This window comes from Lonchura striata, chromosome 10 (genome assembly GCF_050655825.1).
Source record: "Lonchura striata isolate lonStrDom1 chromosome 10, ASM5065582v1, whole genome shotgun sequence".
In the NCBI taxonomy this organism is placed as follows: domain Eukaryota; kingdom Metazoa; phylum Chordata; class Aves; order Passeriformes; family Estrildidae; genus Lonchura; species Lonchura striata.
In genome coordinates, this window is record NC_140712.1 from 5,317,148 (window position 1) to 5,344,687 (window position 27,540).

The 27,540-nt window shown below is 46.2% G+C and overlaps 1 protein-coding gene across 7 annotated transcripts in view; it reads left to right on the top strand.

Moving 5' to 3' along the window:
- PSTPIP1 (proline-serine-threonine phosphatase interacting protein 1) overlaps positions 1 to 27,540 on the top strand; it is a 54,660-nt gene that overhangs the window by 14,113 nt on the left and 13,007 nt on the right. For 3 of the 7 annotated variants that reach the window (XM_085588460.1, XM_085588458.1, XM_085588459.1), the window contains exons 3-5: positions 8,176 to 8,276; positions 11,857 to 11,931; positions 20,507 to 22,007. In XM_085588460.1, the coding sequence (XP_085444586.1) occupies positions 8,176 to 8,276; positions 11,857 to 11,931; positions 20,507 to 21,818 (1,488 nt within the window). In that variant the 3' untranslated portion in view covers positions 21,819 to 22,007. Of the gene's footprint in view, positions 1 to 8,175; positions 8,277 to 11,856; positions 11,932 to 20,506; positions 22,026 to 22,816; positions 22,924 to 24,616; positions 24,680 to 25,519; positions 25,712 to 27,377; positions 27,424 to 27,540 lie in introns of those variants that run through there. The other 4 variants (XM_085588463.1, XM_021543408.4, XM_085588464.1 and 1 more) reach the window with 4 other exon arrangements.

Sequence of the window (27,540 nt, forward strand, 5' to 3'; positions counted from 1 at the left end):
ATGAGTCTGCCAGCCAGCAAACCACCTGCAAAAGTGAGGCAGCCTTTTGTGCAGCCATCACTTTGGATCTGTGCAAATCAGGGGGAGATTAAAACATTAAGAGAGCCGAACAATATGCTGTGACTGTAAGAATGCCTAATACATAACACATGAACAGTCCAGGATGCCAGTGAGGAGGGTGAGAGCTCAGGAAGCTGAGGAGCAAATTCCTCTGTCAGCAGAACTCTAAATCAACCATTTCCTTATCAGATAAAACCCACAGGGTCAAGAGCAAAAGGCCACTGGGGAGCTACTGTTCTGCTCAGTGTCATTTGCACTGCTGCTGTATAGTTTGTGAATCTCAATTTCAGTTTTATCTCTGACTATCCTAGCTGCTGCAGGTTTGAAGTCTGGTGAGAACCTCGCTATAGGGGCAGTGGGAGAGGCAGTCTAGCAGCCCAGCAATTGGAATGCTACAGAGGCAGTGTTTTTTTCCCCTCCTTATTTTTGAAGGTCCCATTCACGGTTCACCTCTATTCTATTGCCTGACAATAAATACTATTTGCTTCTCATGAAAGGTACTACATGTCAGATTTAGGTAACAGGCTGCAGCAATACTGCAAACTAAGCCTCCTGTGGAAAATGCCCAAGTCAGCTCCTGGAATTATCACCAAAATGTCCCTACCTACATCCTGAGCAAACATTTCTGTTTCTGCTACACAAAGAGTGAATTTATAAGAAGTGACAGAAATCTTGTACAGCCAGCTACAACCCACCCACTCTTCCTTGCCTTTTCTGCTTATGTGGGGAAAAAAATCAATACTTAAAAAAAAATAGATTTTTTAAGCTTGTATAAATTCTGTAGTCAGTCTTGGAAAGCACAAACAACCATGACGTTCCCATCCATTCCAACTGATTTCAGCCAGTAGGAAAAAGGAGCTCTTACACAGTACAGCAAGAGCAAATGCTTTTAAACCCACTAAGCAATTGATTATGACATCAACATGTGTGAAAAAGGTCTCATATCACACTCAGCACAGGTCAGGGGACAACATTTTGGTCAGAGGTTCCCGATGTGACACCACTCTGCTCTGGGCATGGTGACCTTCCCCCAGGTGTGTGCTCAGCTCAGAATGGAGTTGCTGAGCTGCCTTTTCAGCTGCTGGCAAATTCCCAGGGCCAGGCTGGCACATTCCCAGTGGAGGGCCAGGCTGAGAAGTGGGGGTTGGTTTTGAAAAAGGGCTCTTTCATGTGCCCCTGCAGGGAGCAGAGCTGGGACAGCAGCCGTGGAACAGGAAGCAGCAGCAGAGCAGCTCTTATCACAGCAGGGCCACGCCAGGCACCCCTGAGATCAGAGCTGGACAGGGGATTTCAGCACACACAGCAGGGTGCTCACTGCTGTCCTGTTTATTCCAGGAGAGCGGGAGTGGTGCAGAAAGACAGCACTAACCTTCCCAAACACTTTGTATCAGGAATATATTTCTAGAAACACAATTTCTAGAAAATTTTAAAGTATACCAGGGGAAAACCCATGAAACATAAAGCAAGTGATTGAATTACAGTGAAAGGCCATGCCATGACAGGAAATACCCAGTCCAGTGTTAGAGATTCTAAGTCATGTTTGTCTCCTCCTCTACATATATAAAACCCTTGGCAGAGCACTTGACAAGGAGACTGGCAGGTCAAGGGAACAAGATTTGAAACACTCAGGACCTGTACCCAGTGGTATGATGCAAGAATACGATTAATTGTTTTAACTCAGTCAGAACAATTTACTTTCAGTCGAGGACTGAGATATCATGTGTGATACCACTGTGGATAGAAAGGTCCACAAAAGGTTCTTTTTGACAGTTGAAAAAGATATTGTCAAAGTGATGCTTGTTCAAAACTTCACTGTGCCCTGTTCTCTCTAAAGTTCCTCCTCACACCAGTAGTTATTTCCTTTTTAACTCTGGAAATGTGGATCTTAAGGTTTTGTTTTACTAAAACTGTTATAAGTTTACCTAAACTAAACAAGATATGAATGCAAAACCATTTTGATTTAGAGAAAAATTCCAAAGATACCCATAAGAGATTCAGTGTCAATTATTTTTCTTTTTGAAAATCTGAATTAATAGTTTATTTGGAACAGGTAGCAGCATTTAGAATTTTCAGTCCAGAGCCATATGAGAAAACTGTTGATACAAGCTTTGGAAAAACATCATTAGGAACCAAGATGAGGAATGAACTATAATAACTAAATACTTTCAAATTTTAGTGAAGGGGGGGGCATTTAAAAATTTTTTTTAAATATTAGCAGATAATACATTTTAAATCCTAAATGAGGGCAGATTAGGCTGAAGGAACCTCTGAGAGCTCTGCTATGGCTGTCATTGGTTGTGTCAGGCCCTCCTGAGAAGCTGGGTGTGGTACACAGAGAGCAGGTCCTGTCTGTGGATTCTGATGCTGTGTTTATCACCACAACAGCTCAGCACTGTCCTGCTGGGTACTGAGCAGTCACCCAGTGTCTGCTGTGGAGATTTTCCTTTTCCAGCCCTTCCTGCCCATCAGGGTGGTGCCACTGCCCAGCTGTACCCTGGGGTTACTGTCCCTGTTACTTCCAGTTCCTTACAGAAAGCAGGTGAACAGGCGCTGCAGCTGGAGATGCTGGGATGAGGCCTTTCCTGCTGAAGGGCAGAGCTGCAGCACCCAGAGCCCTGCAGCCCCCAGAACCTTGCAGCTCCCAGAGCCCTGCAGCCCCCAGAGCCCTGCAGATCCCAGAACCCTGCAGCCCCCAGAGCCCTGCAGCCCCCAAAACCCTGCAGCCCCCAGAGCCCTGCAGCTCCCAGAGCCCTGCAGCTCCCAGAGCCCTGCAGCCCCCAGAGCCCTGCAGCCCCCAGAACCCTGCAGCCCCCAGAGCCCTGCAGCCCCCAGAACCCTGCAGCCCCCAGAGCCCTGCAGCTCCCAGAGCCCTGCAGCCCCCAGAACCCTGCAGATCCCAGAGCCCTGCAGCCCCCAGAGCCCTGCAGCTCCCAGAGCCCTGCAGCCCCCAGAACCCTGCAGCCCCCAGAGCCCTGCAGCTCCCAGAGCCCTGCAGCCCCCAGAGCCCTGCAGCCCCCAGAGCCCTGCAGCTCCCAGAGCCCTGCAGCCCCCAGAGCCCTGCAGCCCCCAAAACCCTGCAGCCCCCAGAACCCTGCAGCTCCCAAAACCCTGCAGCCCCCAGAGCCCTGCAGCCCCCAGAGCCCTGCAGCCCCCAGAGCCCTGCAGCTCCCAGAACCTTGAAGCTCCCAGAACCCTGCAGCTCCAAGAGCCCTGCAGCCCCCAGAGCCCTGCAGCCCCCAGAACCCTGCAGCCCCCAGAGCCCTGCAGCCCCCAGAACCCTGCAGCCCCCAGAGCCCTGCAGCCCCCAGAGCCCTGCAGCTCCAAGAGCCCTGCAGCCCCCAGAGCCCTGCAGCCCCCAGAGCCCTGCAGCCCCCAGAGCCCTGCAGCTCCAAGAGCCCTGCAGCCCCCAGAGCCCTGCAGCCCCCAGAGCCCTGCAGCCCCCAGAGCCCTGCAGCTCCAAGAGCCCTGCAGCCCCCAGAGCCCTGCAGCCCCCAGAGCCCTGCAGCCCCCAGAGCCCTGCAGCTCCAAGAGCCCTGCAGCCCCCAGAACCCTGCAGCCCCCAGAACCCTGCAGCACCCAGAACCTTGAAGCTCCCAGAGCCCTGCAGCACCCAGAGCCCTGCAGATCCCAGAGCCCTGCAGCCCCCAGAGCCCTGCAGCAAGCCCAGGTGGAGCTCTGGTGCTCCCCAAACAGGGCACACAGCCTCAGCAGCAGAGGCTGTGCCCTGGGGGAGATGCTAAGGTGCTGCCAAGCCAGCTAATCCTGCAGGAGCAGGGAGAGGTCTGAGTTGTGGTACGTAAAGTACCTCTAAACAAAGTCCCAGATGGGCAGGCCAGGTGCCAGCATGGTTAGCAATGCTCCAAGGAAAGCAGCAGCAGCAGAAGAGCCCAGAGTTGCCTCAGCACAATGACCTGATGAGCTCACACCACTGTGACCATCACCAGCTGGACATGCAGGGTGTACCATGAGGGCTTTGTACATGAGTTTGGATGGTTTTCCTTCTCTGCAGTCCATTGGAAAAGCTATTTACTAAAAGCTGCTTCAGTAATGAGCACAGCATTTTAGTCTTTCTTCCTTGATATTATTGCAATAGTAGCCTTTTCACTTCAAAATGTAGACTCTAGTATTTCAGAAAGCCTTGCAGTTCCCTCTGAGTACCCAGCAGCACAAGGCTCAGAGGAGTATGTTCTGGAATAAGGCTGATCCTTAGTGAGTTAAAGACACAAGGTTACTCAGCTTGGTGCCACCAGAAGGTAAGAAGAAATTATTTCACCCCCCAGCAATCCTGGTACTTTCTGCCCTCTGGGCAGGGAACTGATACTCCCAGTCTTCCCTTGCAGCCTTCAGTGCCAAAGCAAAATCCTCAGAGCCTCTCCCTGCTGGCTGCAGGAACCAGCTCAGAGCCAGCCTTGAATAATTAATCTCCCACTATTAACTCTTAATATTTGCTTGGGTGGCTACCCATGGAGAAACATGTACCAGGAGGGACAAGTCCCAAGGCAGAGATCTAACAGGAAAGTGCTAATGGGAGGGAGCAGCATTGTTAATCCTCAGAGGGGAAAAGAAATGGAAAGAAGAATGAGTGTCCCAGCATGCTCACTGTGGTCATCTCTGCTTGCAGGCTTCCATGCCTCCTTTCAAGTGTTCTAGAAAAAGCTGTTCTGCTTAAACTAGAGCACAAAAGTTTAAGTTTCAGTCCTATAATCCCCTCTGTGTTTCTTTAATCTCTGAAGGAGCAGTACTGCTCATTGCATTGGAGGGAAGCAACTTTTGTCACTGGGCAGAGGGGAGGAAAGGCTGCCCCTCCTTTACCTGGGATTTTCAAGAAGGAAACAAGAAAGTCCCCAGGCAGAGAGCAGAGCACACATGCAGAGTTAGAGGGTGAATTTCAGGACAACACAACCTTGCTCACAACACTGAAATCCCTGTCAAGCACTTTCTTGTTGGTAATTATAAACCTGTTGGACTACAAGGAATAAGTAATCTTTTTTAGTAACAAGGATTAAATCCTCCTTCACAGCTACACATGCTTTGACTAAGCAGAATCCCTTTATTGGCAATGAGAGAAATTACTGGTGGTGAATCAAATCACCCTCTTCTAAGCAACTAGATTTTAGTATCAGCAAATTATGTTTTACAATTTAATGCCTATATTTATTATCTGATTAAAGCATTTTTCTAATTTCTAAAAAATATAAAATAGTTCTTTGGCTATTCATTAGTTCTTAGAATCATAACAAAATCCTTTCTGAGAAGTACCAAGCACTGTCTGACTAGTGCAGCTTAACAGCTTTTGCAAAACCACTCAATGCGGGTGCTAATTATAACATAAAATGGTAAATGGAAAATAGAATAGAGGCGAGACAGCTTAGCAAGGCTAGATGGTTGTTTAATGAGATCCAATCTTGCTGTCTGATTGTCTTGACAAAGAAAATGTGGGGTCAGTTATGGTGCTAGACAGGAAATCCTTAAGACACTAGATAAAAACAAAATGGGGCTGAAAAGAAAAAGTAGGGGAAGAACTCTAAAATGAGCAAAGACACTGATCTGGGGGAGCTGCTGGATCCTGCCATAAGACATGAAGAATGGGCTGGAAAGAGCTGTGCTTGGAATAAACAGGTAGAATGAAATATTGTACAGGAGGTATCTGATAACCTTCAAGCGTGGGGTAACAGAAAGCAGATAAAAATCAAAGTTTCAAAGTACAAAATGGGAGTAAGGGATCAGTAGTGAAAAAATCCAATATACTCTGAGACCTTGTTGAATAAAATAGCAGGAGAGGAAAGAATTGCAGGTGTATCTGTAGATCATAGCTCATTTAAGTGTCACTGCTATGATTTGATAGTGAAAGAAGGCAAATACCATTCTCTGATAGACCAAAGGTGTTTCTTAGAGAGCTGACATTAATGCCAGGGTACAAAGCATCACTTAGTCTTTACTGGAGTGGTAAAGCATCATCCTTGTCCAACAGGGATTTATTCAGCCTTGAACAGGTACTATAACAACACATGGGAATTAATGGGATGAAAAAGCAGAATGTCAGGAAAGGGCAAAGGAGATTTGTTTGGAGGCAAGGAGAGACTGGGAGAGGATGCAGTTGTACAACACGTGAAAGAAGAAATAGAGCTGTTGAAATGAAAGGGAAACATTTGTGCAAGTAAGCTGAGGCCTGAGTGATTCATGGCTCCCTTGTGGTTGGAAATTAAGAAACAGTGCAGCAGAATGAGTGACCAGAGCAGCTCACACTTGTCTCACCCTGGCTGTGGCGTTTGCTCTCCCTCTGCAGCCTGGGCAGGTTGCACGAGCTGTTCAGAGACAGCCAGAGCTGCTGCCTGCGAGCCCTGGTTTGCAGTTCTGACCCTGGTGTTTCTGAAACAGGGCCTCCACATTCCTTGGGAACACAGAGGACAAGAAAGCAAATGTTGAGGTGAATTCCCCCAAAATTAAGATAGATGACGTGAGTGTCTGTGCTAGGAGTCCCCCTTAAGAGCCAAATCTCTCTACAAGAGCCAGCCAGAGGAACAAACCCCAGAGGAACCTGGCAGGGCGTGATGCTTCCAGGGGCCTGATGAAACTGCCCAGTGGACTCAGCCCATCAGGCTGTGTTTGTGTGCATGGTTTTGGGTCAATAACAAGTTGGGGCTGCATTCTCTGCTTAGGGAATTTAATAAGCTTTCTCTCAGACATAAAGGATTTGTCATCCTTTCAGTGTAACAACTGTGCCAGTGCAAAAGAGGTAGGGAAAGACACCAATTGAGTTTTAGCATTTACTAAACAGAGATATTGCACAGAAAGGCAGACTAACTTCACAGTGAGCTTATCACTGCCTTTGTTGCCTGTGGCAGTGGCTGACTGCTGTGGTGATACCAACCCACAGGATATTTTCACTTAGCTCATGGGTAGCATTTCTGGGACAAGAAGGCTGTATACACAGCTATGGGATATAGCTGATTGCATCTGAAAATGTACAATTAAAATGCTGAGGGTGTGAGTTGGTTGTGGAGCATCTGACTAGAGTTTCTGCCAGGCAGAGGGAGCCATTTATAGTAATTTCTTTACAGCAGTGATGCCTTCTGCCATTGGAATGTCCTCAAGCAAAAAGACAGAGGGGGGAAGTGCTAAATCCATTGCCAGGGTATTATGAAGAACCCTTTCTACTATTCTCTCTGAATGGCAAAACTTGCTGCTTCTCATTTATTTCACAGCAGGATCCCTCCCTGTGATGTGTGTGTAAATTGCCCTTGGAAACATTAGGAAAACTAATGTTTCGGGCTTGAGATTCTGTTTCTTCAGGGGTGATGGCTTTAACAATGGACTGTAGCATTGGAAATGTTACTACAGCCTGTAGGTTTACAGGCATTGTCTGCAGAAATTGATCCTAGCTCTTGAAGAACCAAGAGAACCTGTTCCTAGATCTCCAAATCTCCACAGAAGCCCCAAGACCTGAGTGAGCAGCACCAAGGCTGCCATCAACCACCACCATTCATCCCCAGAGCTCCCCTGCTCCTCTTGCCCCAGCAACAAGGAAGCAAAGGCCTCAAGTTTCCAAATACCAAAACTTAAACAGCTGTCTTCTTCAAGTGGTGGTGGAAAGCAATAAAGTAACCCATTTATTAAATGGTAACTGCTTAGGGGACAGTGGATGGATGTATAAACTGCATTCAGTTCATATGTAAGAGCTTGTATTGTAGATAAACTGCTTGAGGGAAGGAACACACTCATTCTGTTTATGGTTTCACAGCCCATGATTTTACCATAATGCTGTAACATAAAGCACAGAAAACATTCACCACTACATTTTCAATAGCATTATCACTTTGTACTGGTTAACTCAGGCTCCCTGTGGAAAAATGGCTTGTCCTGATCCTGTTGTGAGGCAGTGGGAGGAGCAGGAGTAGAACACAGAAATCCTGTCTCCCTGTGCTACGAGCCCTCCCATTAATACACCACTGACCAGGTGGCACAGTCACTGCCCCACAGGCTGATATTTGTACTGAGCTGACTCTGACCTTTCTTTTTAGAAATATGGTAAGAGGAATTAAGAAATAAGAATTAGAATTAAGGTCAGAGGAACTGACGTGCTTAACAGCTATTACTTTTTCTTTCTGTCTTCAGTGCAAGGAGTTCACCTTCCACACTGGCTACGAGGTGCTTGTACAGAGGTTACTGGAGGGGAAGAAGATGTGCAAAGATGTGGAGGATTTGCTCAAGCAGAGGTATGAAAATCAGAGTGAAAAAATATGAACAGCCTCCTTTTTTGCCTCATTTGGCATCTGGAAGGGAATAGCAGGCTGTTTCTCAGTTTGGTAGTGTTAGGAGCTTACATAGAAAAGCCTGAGTAATTTGAATCCCAGCCTTGTGATGTGAAGGTAGATAAATAGAAATCTCAAAGACTTGAGAGGGGAAGAGAAGTTTGAGAGTCAGAGACCCACAGCTCCACCAAGACCCCTCATTATGGCCCATAAATACAGAGTATCACCTACATCCACAAGCATTTCCCCTTTTGCAGGGCAAAAATTACTTGCACATTTTTGTTTCTCTTTGAACATGCTGTTGCCACAGGCACTGTTTCAGTTTCCTGCTAGTACCAAAAATGAAACGTTTTTCCAATACAAAGCTACATAAAATGCTACCTAAAGCCTTGGCCTGACAGCCAAACGAGCCCTTGTTGTTCATCAACCTTAGCAGGCTTTGAGTAACAATGTTGTAGTCTATGTTCTTGATTATATCATAATAATAGATATATTATTGTTCTTGGTGCTTCTCAACAACAGCTATGGACAGTTGACAATCTTATGGGTGAGAAAATATGTATCACACTGCTGCTCTGGCTCCTTTGCCATTCATTTTTGTAGTTGTCACTTAGAAAAACAGCTCTGAAATTTGGTTCTGTTTTTAAGTGGCTTCAGCAGTTTCAGCATGAAGCATGAAGCACATGCTTACTCAGGTGTGACATGTAGGAAAGACCACACAAATACGGATCAGGTATCCAGCTGGCAATCTCAGGGCAGCTCATCTCAGCACTGTCACCTTATGAATATTGCTCTGCCTTCCTGCTTTTTCTTCACATGCTGTGCCCATCTAGTTTTTTTGGGTTTAGGGTGGTTTTCTGAAGGCTGATTTTAAAGCCCTGGGACTTTCAAGGGGGTGTGGGTTGTCAGACTCAAAGGTGGCCATTTTACAGCTTGTGAAGTCTCCTGTCAAAACCTGAAGCTATTTAAGTTGCTTTTCTCAACCACCAGTGGAAGCCTGTTGTATTGGCACACAGCACACAGTCCTGAAGTCACATCTGCCTGGTGGCAGCTTAGCTGCAGGTGTTTAAAATAGCTCCTTTGTGCCTCATACCTTACAGAGATCAGAACTGCACTGCAGGCCTCAGGTGGTGCAACTCTGCATCGGATGCTACCCACGCCTGTGCTCCTTCCAAAATACTGCAGAGGCTTCTGAAAGTTGCAGGATGAGGTTTTTCCTGGTTTATGGTGGAGGCACAAAGTTCTTTCCATAAAGAAGAAAAAACACATGTACAGTCATTTTGCAAATATTTCCATGAGGTTTTTTACACCCCCAAGACATTGCAAAGATCGTGTGTACGTGTGTGTGCCTGTGTGTGTACGTGCCTTTTGTGGGGAGGAAAAGGAGATGAGAAGTGGGTGCTGAGTCAAAGATGTGATTTCCAGTTTTTTGCTGGCAGATATTTGTTTCAGCTCGTCCTCAGGTCACTCAGAGGAATGACCCAGCAGAAGATCAAAGGATGGGATGAATCTTTCTAGAGGATGCCCCTACCATGTGGTTCATGTTGGAATTTCAACAAGGACTCCTGCAGTCCTGAAACCAGCTGCCCTGGCCCTGGCCACACTAACACTTGATCAGTTTTCCAACCACAATCCCTCTAACTGGCCCAGAGAAGGGTCTAAAAGGTTTGGGAGTGAGATAGCAATTGTATTCCAAAACAAACCCCAGGGTTGAAACACAAAGTATGTTCTCTCTCTGAATGGCTGCAGGGAAACCTAGAAGCTGTGTGCAGGAGTACTGGAAAGTGGGACAAGCAGCACGCAGATATGAAGAGATGGTGTCAGCCTCCTGTCAAATCCATCTGACACTGGGCCAGTCCAGTCCCATCCATGCTGAGGTCTCAGGAGCTGGGACTGGTTAAAAGCTGGGTATGCTTTTTTCCCACTTGTGTACTGAGCAAGCAAAGTGGGACTAATTACTGGAGTAATTCTCATTGCTGCACAGGCACTAGTATTAAGCAAAGCCTCTGACACAGAAGTATTTCTTGATATTGAAATCAGAAGAAAATTATTCTTTTGCAGCATTATGTGTCTGGAGTGCATTTTCATTTTGATGAAATTTCATTCATCCAACATGAAAAAGAAGTGGTGCCTCTGCACGGCCTATCATCATATTTTGCACCCTGTTCCTCTAACAGGAATGCCAGGCAGTGATGTAGGTAACCCCACTAAACCACAGCAGTTCTGAGTGCACGAGGGCAGCTCATGCAGCGTTCCACACATGGGAGCCATGGACAGAGGCCAGAAACACTCTCTGCTCCTGCTGCAGGGCCAGCCTTGCTGCTCCAGCAGCCTGACTGATCTCCTTGGTTTGGGGAGAGTCCCCGGAGATGATGGATTTGCACCTGCTACAAGGCAAGGTGCTCCCAGAGCCCGGGGCAGCAAGAGGGGCAGTGGGATGTTCTCAGGCACCCACCTTGACAGCTGCCGTGGGGCAAAACTGCAAGAGCAGCCTCAAACTGCTGGAACTCAGCAAAGACATACAAAGCACCTCCTGGCCAAGTGGGAAGACCAATAGGACTAAAACCCAGCCTGGTTGTAGGGCCTTGCACCCACATAAATTTCATTTTTTGAACAAAGAATATGTTTTTCTAAGGTGCCAAATTTCAGAGCAAAACAGTTTGAAATGCTTTGAAAAGGCTTTTGAGAACTGGACTTGCCCTAAACAAAATCATCCCTTCCCCCAGGTGCTAGCACCAGGCTATCTGTTCATTATTTATTATTTACCATTCCATAGTTTTTAGCAGCTACTCAAAGATTGACAACTTGGTTCCACCCTGGTCTTGCACCCAGGAGGAAGGAAGTAACACATTTAGTACAATACTTTTTTTTTAAGAGAATAGAAGTTTCCTCCCATGTTGGGGGGAAGGGAAAACAGCAAATGAATATTTGTATTTCTTTATTAACCATAGAAACAGAACCACTTTCCTGAGTCACCAGTTACAGTTCCCCATTAGGTGAGATTGTCTCTTCCACAAAGCTGCCTCAGCCTCACCAGGGCTCCTTCGCCCGCCACGGCAGCTGTTCCAGCAGTGCCTCATCTTTCTAATGGATGGAAATACTCCTGCTACCCCTGGCTCTCCTTTATTCTCAACATGTCTTGAATGGATTCCTTGGAACCTCCTCTTCACTCCCCTCACAGCTGGTGTTTTCATGGATTGAGTCAGCCATTATTTTTTGGTTCCTTTTGCTCTGTTCTGAACACCTTCATCTAATCTTTGCTCACCTTCTTCTTCCCATGAATCCATGTTTTGGGGGCGGAGCTGGACATGGCATTCCACAGTAATCAAAGCCATGAAGATGGGCTTAATTTTTATCTCATTTCTTCCAGAAATAACTTATCCAAAGTGTTTCAGAGGTTAACTAACAGCACTAGGATTGAGGAGCTAGAGAAATCAAATACATTGCATTTCTGATGTTTTGCACCTGAGATACAATTACAAGATTTGTGTAAATGTGGTCCTGGTACCACTAAGAGAAATTGAGTAAGTTTTTCTTTTAACAGAGCACAAGCAGAAGAGAGATATGGGAAAGAGCTGGTTCAAATTGCCCGAAAAGCAGGAGGACAAACAGAAATCAAGTAAGGAATTATTATTATTATTATTATTATTATTATTATTATTATTATTATCATCATTATTACTGCAAACAAAATGATTTAGGAAGAAATACCAGACTCCTGCGTTTTGCCTGTGGATGAGGTCACAACCACTCATTTCAGTGCATTACACAGCTCTTCACAATGTATAGGGAAAGTGGGGAAACACCACAGTCCTTCCTTCACAGTGGGATTCACTATTTGTGAATAGCTCTATTTGGAAACTGATAGTAGGTCCTTTCCTTTTTTATTTCAAGATTCTTAACGTTTAATATTTTCTTCCAAAAGCAGACCAAGTGATGGGGAAAAAAGGAGAACGGAAAAGGTTGTGAAATGTTTAGGATGGTGGCTTGACAATTCTGGAAAGCTGGTGAACAGAGAGACTGTGACAGAACAAATACAAAGACCCCAAAAATCAGCTTCTGCAGCAGGAAAAATGGCTTAGCTTAGGAATACAAAATCTCTTTGAAGGGACCTAATTTGAAATAATTCAATGGAACTACTGAAATACACTAAGATGACATGTATTATTCTCTGTCTTCTCCATTACTATCTTAAATTATGTATAAATTGTGTTGGGAGGGGAAGATAGATGTTGGTATGGAATTTAAATTAATAAACACTGCTGATAAACTGCTGCTATTATTGATGGCAGCAGCAATAATGAGACATTTTGTCATTATTGTAACAAGTAATAATACAGTAATAAGGTGGCAGAGGATGAAGATGTGGGGTCACAGAAGACAATCCTGAAAGAGAAGACCTCAATCTAAACACAAACCAGCTCTATTGATCCCTGGGGCCTGCTCCCCTCCTCCATCCCATATCTCATTGCTTAATTGCAGTCTCCTTTCACATTGATTTATCACTCCCAGTGCAAGTGGTTTCCTGTCCATATTTCATGGGACAGTTTGACCCCAAAGCTTTGCCCTGCCATGGCAGACAGGTGCCAGCGATCCCCAAGCACTGCTGTGGCTTGGTGGGGGCACAGCAAGGCTGGCACAGACACTGCTGTGCCCACTCAAGTGCTGGGTAGTGCCAGGGGAATGTGCAAGGCTTCCCCTGCCAGTGCTCAGCTCTGCCTGGCCCCTGAGCAGCACCCAGGGATGTCACAGTCCCAGGAGATGGCTTCTGCCTTCCTGATGGCTCAGTTCACTGACCTAATTGGTGAAAAGGAAGGAGAAGAAATATTCTGAAATTAAAACATCAGGTTAAGAATGGATGGGTTCCTCTCAACCCAAAGGCTAAGATCAGCATTGCAGGATCAGAGAAAGGCTTTACCTCAACTCCTTTACTGGCAATACAGGGCAGGCAGTGCAAATGTGTTCAGCAACAAGCAGCTTTGGCTGCCCTTCAGTGGGCAATTAGTGGACAATTCATGGGTCTGCCTTTTCCCAGGAGATTATGAGAGCTTGACTTAGAAGCAGAGCCAAGTCCCAGTGTTGGGATATGGATCCACGTTCCTCTCAAGTTGGGGGAAGTTTGGACTTGGGCCCAGCACCACTTTGATCCAGCAATTTTATAGCTTGGCATGGAGGGAAGGCTGAATACACAAACAAAGCTGTGCTGTGGAGCTGATTTACTGTGTTTCCATAACCCACACCTGGCCAGGGAGAGACAGCTCTACACTGATGTTTTCATCCGAGCAAGTGTCTCACTGTGCCTGGTCTGAAGCAGAGAGGACACGTAGCTCTCTCTCATCCAGCATCTTCTGATTGTTTAAGGAATTACACAGATAGTGAAGGGCATTGGTCCAGGGCAAACAAAAAATCAGAGAAAACTAAAGTCTGTCCAGGGCTGGAACAACAAAAGAAAATGCAATGTTTGGTTTTGATGCTTTAAAATTGTTGAATTTTCTGTGTCTGTGTGTTCTCCTCAGTGTGAAGTTTCTCTTTGTTTATATGACATTGATTGCTGGCAGCAGTTCTGCCCTCAAGGTCAGTCCTTCAGGGAGACTCGAGGGAGGGAATCTATGTACTCCCTATAATAAGAAAAGCTTGAAAGGACTGTGCTGCAACTGTGCCAGTGCATTTTTCCAAGTGTTTCCTCTTTATAGGACTCCCTATTTTCATCTAGCATACTAGGTCCTAATAGAACTACAAGTACTTGATAGGCTGAACAGGGCTGTTCACATCTTCAAATGCAGCTTTGGGTAGCAGTATTTCTTAAAATCTAATGTATTTGTACCTAAAACTTCCATCTGACAATCACCAGAAAAAAAAAAGAAGCTTCCAGGATTTTTTTGCAGACCTTCCTGTGCCATGCAGAGGAGCAGGAATTACTAATTTTAAATCACTCAGTCATTTTCTTGCTAATGGAAAATTATTATCCTCTAGTCTTAAATTTAGCCACCTTTTAAATATCTCAGATACTAAAGCTTTCTGTCACTTCTTCTGGGAAATTCACACCGCAGTAGTTCCTAATATCAGGAGGGTACCAGATACCTTTTCAAAAAATCTATAAAAGGAACATAAAGAATGCATCCACAACAAACACCCAAAACCTTCCAAGTATGAGCAAATTCCCAGAAGACCTTAAGAGAAACAGCTGCAAGGCTGAGGTTGATATTTCAGCACAGTCAGGGTAGGCACAAAACAAGGTGCAGGGAATAAGCATGATGAGTAAATGCCAAGCACCAGAGCAGCCTGGAGAAGGTGATGGCACACTGCACCAGGTAGTGGCCATTGCTGCAGAAAACACTTCTCTCCCAAGCCTCCTCTATATTTTAAAAGCTTTTATTTTTGAATCAAAGAAAAGAACAATTTCAACGTTTTTTCAGGCTTGCTCCTTCTCACCCCAAATTTTGCTTCAGCTGGAGCAGCTTGCTGAACTCAGCTAAATGTATAAATAGATTATACTGCCCTTTTTTGTTCACCAAAGACACAGATGAAGGAATATGCTGCTGATTCTGAAGATTGTAGGGAAGGCTAACTGGAAGGTAACAGCAACTCTGGGACCACTCTGTCTTGATTCAAGAAGGCTCATGGTGACAGCAGCATCCAGATGCCATCCTACATCCCTGTGTGCTCCCGAAGCGTGGCTCCAGCTCCTCTGGTGGCAGCTTTGTCCCAAGCCTGGCAGGGACAGCTCCAGGCCAGGCACACAGGGCCCTTCAGTGCCAGCACCAGCAGTGACATCAGTGAGCTGGGGAAAGACATGTGGTGTGTCCTCTGAGGAGTCCCCAGGCCAGAAACGTGAGAACCACTCTGAGCTCAGGGCTAGCAGGGGACAGGAGTGACTGAGCCAGGGCCTCGCTGCTCCTGTGCACAGCAGGGTCAGAATTGGCCCTAGGAGCCCACAGGTCAGAATGTGTCTGACAGCACCAAATCCAGCAAGGCAGTCACACTGCACCTTTTCTTATTTTTAAAAAAAGCCAAGATGAGGTTTCTAAAAGAAGCTGGTGCTGGATTCCACTGACAGAGCAAATAAACATGCCAGCTTCCAGGTCAAGAAGTAAAAGTTCCCTCTAAGTGCTAACAGCCAAAGGACACCATCACTCAACAGGCTGCTGGTCCTTGCCAAAAGCACTGCACCTGGTACAGACTCCTTCCCTCAGCCCAACCCATGGCACAGCTCTCACTCAGCAGCTGCTACAGGCCTTGGCAAGCTCATTCCAATGCACAGAAAGATGCACACACTTCAATCTAAGACTACAAGAAGGATCACACAAGCTCACACTAACCCCTTCAGCTTACTATTCTGTCCCCAACACTAGATTCCCAAGGGAAGGGTAGAACAGGGCAAGCATATAAAGATATTTCTTCTAAATAATCTTCCAGCCATAGCAATCAGTAAGTTCACAGGATGCCACACCAGCAGCAGCTTTCTATGGAATAGCCTCCAGTGTTTTCTTTTTTTCTTATTTAAAGCCCTGAAACATTTTAGCATCCACTGAGTCAATAGGTAATGCAATGTATGCCTGTTATCCCACTTTTTAAACTAAAGAAATTAAATCTGCATCACCATTTCCTAGTCCCTACTCATAAAAGAAATTACAAAAAGGTGATGACAAACCTACAGCCATGTTTTCTTGGCAAATGACAACTTATACCCATATCCAGCAGGGGAGAAAGAATTACAGGTTTTGAAGTTTGAACTGCAGCATTTGTACTCTAAGTGGTGTACACATGGGAGAGGATGTACAGAAACTGGGATTTTCAGCCAAGTTACAGACTGAGATCACAGTTGCAACTGCTTGCTGGGAGTGTGCACAGCAATGATGCCTCTCATGCTAGAGATGATTTTCAGCAGAGCTTGTGCCTTTAAGAGTAAACACCTTTCAGGCTGCAAGGTGCCTGGGAATTTCCATGCAGTGGCTTTGGGCAACTCTTCAGCACAGCAACATGAGAGCAGAATATGCACAGAGCCCAGTTCTCAGCTGCACGCTCAGCTTCAGCCAAACCAGAGCTTCTGGGAGCTCTGTTCTTCTGTAAAACAACTGATGCAAACGTGCACTAGCTGGTTAAATTCTGCCTAGGCTGACAACAGCTATTTCTGTCATTTGCTCTGCTTGTCTCTTCTCATGTATATGATTTCCTACATTTTTCATCCCTTTTTTCCACTACCATCTCCTTAGGACCTCGGGAAAGGGTAGTTCCTTCAAGCCAGTGTGTGCTCTGCTCTTCTCTGTGATGCCTGAAATAGAACATTTCAGTGAGTGTGAGGTGAGGGCATCTGTAATGAAATGCCAATTGCTGTTTCCCGTGGATAAAAATAGTTCAACTGTCACTTAATATACAAAATCCTCTGTATTACTCCACACAAAGCAGGCATTTTTGAACTGAAGCTAGAAGTCAGTGTGGAAGGTCACATCCTTCCATGGTTGCTTATTCTCCACCCAAATGTTCTTAACCCGCACACAATTTATACACTAGCACTTTGAACTTTCAGGACTCTGAAAATGGACCTAAGCCTCTGCTCAGTCTCTGTTAAATTTCATCTAAACAAGCTCTCTGGTAATGAGGAAAGGCATTTTTGAGCAGTGCTGCTCTCTTTCTGAGAGATGTGAGGAAATTTAGTTTTATGTTAAAGGTACAACATTTGTTTGGACTGTTTTAACCTTTGATTTGGATGGCACAGCTCATTCTGGAGCCATAAGGGATCTAATTTGATGTCAGGCTTACAGGGAGGAGAAGGAACATGGAGATGTCTTCCTGTTTGCTCTCCTGCCCCAGTAAAGTCTGGGGTGATGTGTGTGCTCCCAGTGCCCAGCCCTGGAGTGATGACACAGCCCCCTTCCCCTCAGTTCAGGGCTGCTGCCACTCCTGACACATACCTGGAAATATCCAAGCAGCAGAACGTGGATACAAACCCCCACAGCACGAGAGGAACCCTGCACACAGGTTGCTGCTTCCATGAAAGCCACAAAACCCCAAAGCTGTCACTGAGCCCAGCCTGGTGCACAGTGCAGCCTGTGCAGCAGCTGACACCACAACTCGTGTGGCTCCATATCACAGCCCAGCTGGGAGCAGGACACAAATCCTTCCAGCTGCACTGACGGGTGTTGCCTTTCTGTTTATAGCTCCTCTGAGAACAAGAAAACATCCTGGCAAAATTCATTCTTCAATGTTTTTGCCACATGCCCACTAAAGAAGGCCAGCCAGTGCTGTGTGCCTGGCCCAGGACTGGCTCGTGACTCAGGAGCCTCCCTGTTAGAAGAGCAAAACTCCTCCTCTTTCATTTCTCTTCTGCAACACAGACACAGTCCCAGGTGGGAATTATTTGAGAGCAGATGATTTCAGACACATCTCCCCACACTTTGCTACCCCCACTGGATTTCACAGAAGGAATTGTTGGTAAAACCACTTTGGGTGTTCCCTGTGTGCCAGGAGGAAAGGCAGATGTTAAGGGTGGCCTCAGAGGGACTGTCACTGCAGGGGTTTCACAGCTCTGCTCTGGGATCCACGTTACTGGGGCTGAGGGTGGACAGGACTGCTGGGGCTGTCTCTAGGGTTCATCTGGCACAGACTCCTTTCTGTTTCAGAAAAGGTACTTTTAAAAATTACAAGAGCAACTGAACATTGTAGATTGTACCAGTGTCAGAATAGAAACCTACCAGAAAGGAAGGTAGGGTTATTTCACACTTCTATTAACCAAGCAAAGGTAGAAAAGAAAGAAAATTTAAAATTATCTGTGGTTTTCCGGTTAGAAGAACCTGTTTTACCTTCCTGCGTGCAAGATATAAGGGGACTCTCTAAATTACTCAGTTAACCCAGCGTCTAAAAGCAAAGTACTGGAAAAAATGCCCAAACGATCAAGCTTAAGGTTGAAAAAATTGCAACAGACAAAACAGTGTGGTCCAACAGTGTACGTGGGGAGAATAGCTCTCACCCCAGCACTGCCAGTAACAGGGCTCTGCTAATTCCAGCTCTGGTGAAACAAAATTCTGCTTTTGATGGCTGTGGAGCAGGTCGAGAGAGCAATTCCTGATGGTCCCCGTGGCACAGAGGACTGCTCAGCACAGCCCAGTGTTTCAGCAGAAACAAAGAGAGAGAAAGCATAAAAAAGCATGAAAAGCCAAAGCAAGGCATAAGAATATTGTGGCCACTAGATGGCAAAGCCCGCCCGGAGCTCCGCCTGTCCCGTCCAGAATTCACTTTGGCAAATCCAAACTTTAAATGTACAACAGGGAGTCCTTTAACAAACACACAGAGTAAATTTGTGTGCGGCCTTATTTTCAAGGAGTGGTTTAACAGTCTTCCAGAATGTATGTGAAAATCTCAGAAGTGAACAATTAAAAAAAGAAAAAAGGTCAGTTTTTCAGTGGTGCTTGAATTGTTTTCAACCCTAGGTTTTCTAATTTTCTAATTTAGCCACAGGACAAACACAAAAAAAAATAAATTACCACCAGAGTGCTAAGCAGCAGCATCTGCTGAGGGTAAAACACTATTTCAGAGTGTCCAGGAGAGTGAGATGTCCTCACTTTGGATGCCTCAGAGTAAAGCCCATATCAATCCCACTAGAAAGCCAAACCCACCCAGAAGCAATCAGCAAGAGGTGCTGTACATCTACACCAGCACCGACAGAATTAAAACTCATTCATATATCAGCTACAGGAGTCACTTCCATTAAACCTGTGAAGCACTGAAATATTTCACTGATATAATCAGAACATCCAGGAGCAAATCTATAGCACTGCTGCTGCAGCCCAGGAGTCATAAAGGGAGTCCTGATGGATCCACAGGCCAAAATTTGATTGATTTATTCTCTCCCACGTGTCTAATTTGGCATGATGACATATTTGCTGTCCCTTTAAGCCCTGGAAGGATGTAGGGATCCAATTCACTGATTTTAGAAAATTATTATAAAAATAAGGAAGGAAATGGCTTAAGTATATTTCAGCCTACTTGCACCAGTCAGCAGCTATGGAATTGGCTGGACAAATCCTTCATACAAGGAAGAAAAGGCCAGAGATTTCTGAAAGGGCCATTAGAGACCACGCAGGGGAGAAATTGATCCCTCTTTGGGTCACAGCCAGATGCATTATTGCTCCAGAGACCCCCTTGGCCTCACAGAGAGCCAGCAAAAGGAGAGCAACTCCACGGGTGGCTTGTGGCTCTGAACTGCTCTGGGAGCTCAGGTGCCTGGAAACCAAAAAAGCAGCAAATTGCTTTTGTCTTCGATATATACTGAGAAAGTGCTATTTTTCATTATCCACTACAGCAATTTTGTCAGTTTTTGCATAACTTGAATCACCAACAACAAAAGGGAAAAAAAATCTCTGAGAAAGAGAAATTAACATAGAATGCAAAGAGTATGTCCAGTTTTCAACTGCCCTCTGGTTTTTTTAATTCCAGTATTTATCTGTTTCAGGCATGAAGTTGTTAGCACATTCCCCACCTCCTATTGGAAATTACTGACTGGAAAAGAAAATTTTATTCCTTGTATATATTTTTTTTTTCAAAATAATCCATTAGAAAAAGCTATCTATTCTGATATCTATCTGATATCTGCTGATATCCACTTGTCTTTTAATGTCAAGCTTTTAATTAGCTGAAACCAATACTGCTTGTTTCCTTTGTGGCGTGAAAATTTGGTTTCCATCAAAATTTCACACCAGACAAACTTCCTAAAAAATAAACTTCAAATGTGTAAGTATTGTTGGGAAAATACTTAAAAATACTCAATTTAGAATGTTCTCCCTGGCTTATCTTGGGAGATTCATGACAATCTAATTGAAATATGAAAAAAGTAGAACAGCTTTGCTTTTCTGTCTGAAAGTCTTTTCATTGTATTTCTACAATGGGTTTCCAGGCAGTTTTTGCTGAGGACAGGCCCAACCTTTCCCCTCATTTGTGCATATTTCTTCTGCCTGGCAAGGCAGCCTCACTGCTGGGAGAATGTTTGATCAGCAAACAGATTTCCAGCCTAATCGAACACAGGGCAATTAGGATCCCTCCTGTGCCTCGTGGGGCTCCCGATGGCCCAAGAAATGCAGATTTCCCTGCCCAGCTGAGGGTGCTCACGGCTGGGAAGGACAGCAGCCTCTCCTGGGCTCTCCAGCAGCTGGGGAGATTTGGGGCTCTTCATTCACCAGCTCTTCCCTTATTCCTTCCAGGAACAGCACACTCTGGGGCTTGAAGAGATCATTTCTAGATCTGAAAAGCTTCCAAGTCCCACCCCAGCCCTGGCTTCTGTGCATGCAAACGTCCTGCCAGCCTGCACATGCAGAGCCAAAGGAATGTATTAAGTTGAAAATGCTTTTATACACCTTGTGTTCTCTCATCCCATCTGTGCTGCTATCTCTGCTGCCTTCTAGTACTGGACTCTGCCCTAGCCAAAGACAGGACAGCAATCTGAGATTGCCTCTCGTGTCCCCGGGCTGCATCCGGCGGCTCCGAGCGGGGCAGAGCGGCCCGATCCTCCTGCCGGGCTCCGGGATGCGGCAGGAGTGGCGTGTGTGCGGGGCAGGAGCGTGCCCAGGGAGGGATGGGAGCAGGATCCGTGCCCAGGGAGCGATGGGAGCAGGATCCGTGCCCAGGGAGGGATGGGAGCAGGATCCGTGCCCAGGGAGCGATGGGAGCAGGATCCGTGCCCAGGGGGAGGGATGGGAGCAGGATCCGTGCCCAGGGAGCGATGGGAGCAGGATCCGTGCCCAGGGAGGGATGGGAGCAGGATCCGTGCCCAGGGGGAGGGATGGGAGCAGGATCGGTGCACAGGGAGGGATGGGAGCAGGATCCGTGCCCAGGGAGGGATGGGAGCAGGATCCGTGCCCAGGGAGGGATGGGAGCAGGATCCGTGCCCAGGGAGCGATGGGAGCAGGATCGGTGCACAGGGAGGGATGGGAGCAGGATCGGTGCCCAGGGAGGGATGGGAGCAGGATCCGTGCCCAGGGAGGGATGGGAGCAGGATCGGTGCCCGGGAGGGATGGGAGCAGGATCGGTGCCCAGGGAGGGATGGGAGCAGGATCCGTGCCCAGGGAGGGATGGGAGCAGGATCGGTGCCCGGGAGGGATGGGAGCAGGATCCGTGCCCGGGAGGGATGGGAGCAGGATCGGTACCCAGGGAGCGATGGGAGCAGGATCGGTGCCCGGGAGGGATGGGAGCAGGATCCGTGCCCGGGAGGGATGGGAGCAGGATCCGTGCCCAGGGGGAGGGATGGGAGCAGGATCGGCGGTGCTCGGCAGACGCGGTGCGGGCACCGAGGACAGCGATGGGGCCGCACGCAGCGCTCCGCCCTTCAGGTTTCGCTCCACCCTTCAGGTTACTGCTCCAAAACCCCAATTCCCCAATTCTTTCCTGTCTACCTGCGCGGTGCAGGACGAGAGAAGGGCTGTAAACGTTCCCGGTCACAAATACAGTTTGAATGAGGGTGCACAGAAGGAGTGGTGCAATTCCCTGCTTCATGGAGCATTTTATTGTGTTTCCTGATGGTAACAGATTGATGCTATTGTGCTTGTTAGCATGGTCAGCTTTTAGTACGAGGCCATTAAGGGTTTTATCTCTGTGTGGATCTTTGAGGTTCTGAGGGAAAGTTTTCCCCGGATTTCCAACACATCCTTGGAAGCCAATACTAATAAAGTGTCTTGTTTCTGTCCCACAGCACACTGAAGGAAGCATTTGAGATGCTCAAGCAACGTAAGTTTTTCCTTGTTCCCTTCTGACCTGGCAAACACAGGCACTCAGTGTGTCCATCCTGTTCCCCACACCATTCCCAGCTTTTCTTTCACAGCCTGTAGTATAAAGAGGGGAGGAAAAGGATGCCTAAATGTGCCCAAGGCTCAATGAAACCCTTTCACACACACAAAATGCTGCACTGAGAGGCAACAGGACACTGTACCTGATCACTAGCACCTGCTGTTTACACCAAAACTGCCTCTTGAAAAGCAGCTACTGGACTGAGATATTTTTAGGGCCTGGGTGGGGGAGTTCAGTGTTTCTGGAACATGCAGGGTTCCATTTCAGAGGCACTGGAGCTGACAAATGCAGAGCAGTTCCCAGCCATTTCAAACAGCAACAGCCAGGTGCTCTGAAATTCAATCCATCTTGGCTGATCCTAGGAAATTCTCAGCATGCAGCCTCATCTAATGACTGACCACTGCTGGCAGCTCCCAAGAGCAGCGACAGCCCAGCAGCACAGCCAGGGATGGATGATGGAGGCCAGAGCTCCTTCCCTCCCTCTGCACAACTCCTGACCCTCAGCCTCAAAGGAAGGGGGCAGCTGGGGTGAATGGGGCCATGAAGAAACACACTCACTCTGTTCTTGAACCTTCAGCAATGTCAGTGCATACAGAAACACAAGGGAGACCTTTCTTAAGGCTGTCCTGCTTGTGACAACTCATAAGGCAGTCACATCACAGAAACATCTCCAAAAAATGTGATTTTGAAGACCTTCCCACTAACTGAATCTGAATTTTGATTTGCTTTAGAAATTGAAAGTGTTGGAAACTCTCATATCCAGCTGGCAGTAATGCTGAAGGAAGAGCTGAAAGGAATAGAGGAGTTCCGAGAAAGGCAGAAGGAGCAAAGAAAAAAGGTGAGAAGCTAGAGAAATGTTGAAAGCCATTGGGTCAATGGGCTGTGCTGATGATCTGTCTCCAGCCACAGGCTGGGAATTGTGCAAAAGATGATAAAGCATTACCAGCGTGCCCTGCTCCCTCTAGAGACGAGACTGGGGAACAAAAATCTCTTTCTGATCCCAGCTGGAAATAAAGCAGTGCTCTGAACCCAGAAGCCAGAGGCTTTAGTCCCTTTTGCTCTCTCTGGTGTAACTGCAGATGCTGTTATTATTATTTCTGTAAGAACTTAATCCTTCCTTTTATCTTTTTTATACCCTTGTTAATGGTTTTCTTTGCTATGACCCTGCACAATCTCCAACACCAAATAAAGGAGTAACACAAATGTTTAAAAACATGAAAGCAAATTAATGTCATGCTGAATGCAACAGCAATATATGCTGAATTCCAAATACATGAAATAAGTAACATCTAGCTGATGCTGTATAATTGAAAATGCATATAACCAGTATCCAGTGCCATAAAAACCGTGTGTCTACAAGCCCCTGACACACAGGAACTTGGAATAGCAAAGAATTCTGAATACGAAAGTGGGTGAAACCAGTGCTGCTACTGAGATTTGAGGCCGACAGTGATCTGATGAAGCAAATGAGGCAGTGGGTACCAGGTTCATCAGTGTTTGTCCCCCATTCCCTTTGCACTGGGATGTGCAGAGAGGCTCCCTCCTGCTGAGAGCTGTAAGCCTGTAACTGGACTGGGAATAGTTAGAGGGGCCTGGGGAAAAAAAAAGGAAAAACTGCTTTGGAGTCCTAGATAAGCTTTTTTCTCTGTCCAGCATGTGGCTGTGAGGAAGCCAGCATTAGACATGCTGGATGGTGTCAGCAGTTTTGGTAACCTCCCAGAATGCTGCGATTTGTGTTGCACTGTAGCTGTCTCAGGACTGCCCAATGTGAAACAAGCATCTGGGTGGCCCTGGAGAGAGTTTTGCTTGAGCAGAACGTAAAGATTAAAAGATCAAAAGTCCCCCTGAAGAAAGCCAGTGAGAGCATATCTCATTGTCACATAAAGCTGGGCATCTCAGAACTAAAACCATGGAAGAGAATCCAGCACTGTCCTTCCAACACTGCCCGGACAGCTCCAGCATGGAAATCAAATCACACTGAGCATAAAGTTGCCAGAAGCAGTGGAATATAAAAGAGACAGGAACTGTTTGGGTTGAAAATGGACAACTACCTGTGCTCATGTGGGTGAGGCATTGGTTTGGTCTGCAGAGATGTGGGATCAAGCTCTGGCAGTAGCAAAGGAACCCTGCTGGCAGAGCCCACTGTGACTGGGTGCTGCAGTATTTCATCTCTTTAAGAAAACCAAAACCAAAACCAAAACCAAAACCAAAACCAACCAACCAAAACAAAACAAAACAAAACAAAAACAACAACAAAAAAATAAAGCAGGGAAGAAAATGAAGATCTATGTCCTCTCTGCTATTAATGGAAACCACTGAAGCAGAATTATCTGGGATTACTTTTTTTACCTGGCACTTTGATGCTCTCTGTTTCACTTAGAAACTTGTCATTTATAAAAGCAGATTGAAGTAATTTTGCCCACAGGGAGGTGGCTCATAGAAAGGCCCTGATTATGGTTTTCCTAATCCTGCTGCTGGAAAGCGGGGGAAGTTCAAAGCAAGAAATGCTGACTTGTGTGTGTTTCTGACAGTACGAGTCTGCCATGGAGCGGATGCAGAAGAGCAAACTGTCCCATTATAAGAAAACAATGGAGGTAAGTGGGAGGGCTTGGGCAGGTTTCCTGATGCAAACTGGCTCCAGTAAAATCTGTATCACATGTACCTTTATTTAAAGAAAGGTCAAAGCTGTGTGAGTGTGCAAGACTGTGTGAGGGAGGGAAGATGTCATTCCTGCTGTGAGGAGAAAGCTGATCTTCCCTGAAAAGTCTCCAGAAGGTTAATACAGGATGAATGGTGCCCCAGGTCAAATAGGATTTCATTCTCTCTTGGCAAGGGTACTTAGAGGAGTAAATGTAATTTTTCAGTTTGTGTAAGTACAATTTTAAGAACAGTGAAATCTTTAAGGCAGGAGGAATCCTTTCCATCTGGAAAGCTTGCAGGTACAGAAACTATAGGCAGCTGGGTTTGGTTTCCAATGGGCAACTGCCTCTAAAGGAAAGTAGTTGCAGACCTGTCAGTGCTACAGCTGGAAGTGTACTAATGATTTTTTTTTTTTTAATGTGGTGGTTCTAAGTGCATCTCTAAGATAGAGAGATGATTTGGTGCAAATAAAGATTTTTCTTGCTTCTGAGAACTACACCAAGACTGTTGACAGTGGGGTGCTGGCTCACAAATTCATCTCTTCATGGCTCCTGGGCAGATGCCTGGTGCACCAGTGGTGGTAGAGCAGCCTGTGCGTTCTTGACCCCTGCAGGGAGTTGCAGTTATACAATGCAAACAATTTCAGGGCTGCAGGAAAAGGATTTGTGCTGTCAGCCCCCATTCCAATGTTTCAGTTCTATTTTCCTGCCTCCCTACGGTGCCTTTGGGATTTTTTTCTGTTTGGGATTTTTTCTGTTTGGGATTTTTTTCTCTTTGCTGATTTGCTGCCCCAGACTACAAAGGAGGAAGTGGCTGGAACATGCCTGTGGGGGAAGCCAGCCTTGCTGCCCAGGCAGACCCTCACGTTTGATCTCATTTGCACCCAGTCCAAGAAGAGCTACGAGCAGAAGTGCAGGGAGGCGGACGAGGCCGAGCAGTCCTTTGAACGCACCAGCGCTGCAGGCAACCCGAAGCAAACAGAAAAGGTACCTGGGATGCCAGTGCTGTTCTGGGGGAAAATGGGGCTTTACCTTCTCCAGGTCCAAGGGAATGCAATAACCAATCCATTCTACAGGACGCCAGGGGCTTTGCCTTGGAATTAACCCCAAAGAATCCTCTGGGAAGGGACTAAGTAATTGAATTAATTTATCCCAGGCTGTGATCCAATTGCTCTATGAATCCTGAAAGGAAACTGAATGAGATTTTTCGCTGAAATTACTCATTACAAAAAAGAAAAAAATCAAAAATATGTCATGCAGTTAGTTTTGCCTTTTGGTCTCTTACACTTAGTAGGCGTAGCATCTTACATTAAAATGCGTATTTTTCCTCAACGTTTTTCTCCTCATGGTGAGTTTAATTTCAACTAAATTTACAGACTCAAAAATAAATCGTTGGAAATTAAGGCACTGCAGTCCTTCATTGCATCGTCTTGATACTTGCAGCTGACAATTCACTAACTTTTAATGGGAACATTTTACAGTGAAACAGATGGAGAAAACAAAATAAATGAACTCCCTTTGGCTCGATAAAAATCAGTGCAGTGTAAGCAAAAAGGATCAAAAATCATCTCAAGGAGCGGAGGGGTGGTGGTGTGGAGACTAAAAACAGCATCAGAACTTTACATTTTATTTTCAGCATTCCCTAATCTTTGATAAGCAAACCCCTGCAGCTTAGCTGCAAAGAGGGGATGGAATCCTGGCCCTGCCAAAATGACACCAGAGCATTTCACAGCTTCAATGGCAGCTAAACCTGACCCAGCTCCTTCCATGCAGAAGGATCCCAGGGTGCTCCATTGCCATTTCTTCCCCTAACATGCCAGCACGTTGGGAATGCACAGAAGCAGCTCACAGGCTGTTTAATTCTGCTCAGCATTTGGAAACGGTTTGGGCCAGGAAGCAAATAAGAATGAAACTCCTGTTCCCAGCTTACTACACCTTTCCCAGCAAGCTGTAATGAGGAATATGATGCTAAGAACCCCTACCTGAGCCTTGTCTTCAAGGGCAGGGTGGAAGAATGTATTACACTGATGTCTAGAGCAGTGCATGACTGTGCTGTCACCCCCATCTGTGCAGAAGGACCTGCAAGTACAGACCTGTCAGTAGTGGCTGTTTCTCATTTGCTAAAAGCTGCAGATTTTTAAAACAGAGAACTTCTACTTAGAGTGAATTTTGCTTTTAGGCTTCTGAATTGTTATGGAAAATAATCTGCCATTTCCAAAGTATTTTAAAAGCTGTGTGCTTTTCATCTGAGTATTACATGAGGAGCTTGAAAGATGAAGAATTTTAACTGCCATTTATTTCTGCTTATAAATATCTATTAGAAAAGCACATCAAACAACTGAGAAAAAACAGCTCAGCCAGCAGGCACAGCTTCAGGCTGGATCATGCTGGCTCTGAGCTCCTCTGGCAGGGATGTCTGCATGGAAAGCTTTCCCTTGAAGTCATTGCACCTATGGCTGCACCTGGGAAATTCTGGTCCCTTCTCCATAGCACACATTCAGCAGAACTCTGCACAAAGGGGGGACAGCCAGGAAGTGCTTGCCAATTAGAACCTTTCCCCTAGAGGGGAAGAGAGAGCAAGCAGCACAAAAAACTGGGGCAGAAGCAAAAATATGTCAGAAGTTAATTTGGGGTGTTTCTTTTCCTTTTTCAGAGCCAGAACAAAGCCAAGCAATGCAGAGATGCAGCAAATGAAGCAGGTGATGCTGTTTGCTGTTTGAACTATTAATCTTCTCAGCAAAGACCTACCAGCACAGGATTTTGATAGAACACATCCAAATCACCCAGGCTGTCAGAGTTCCCAGAGTCACCTACCC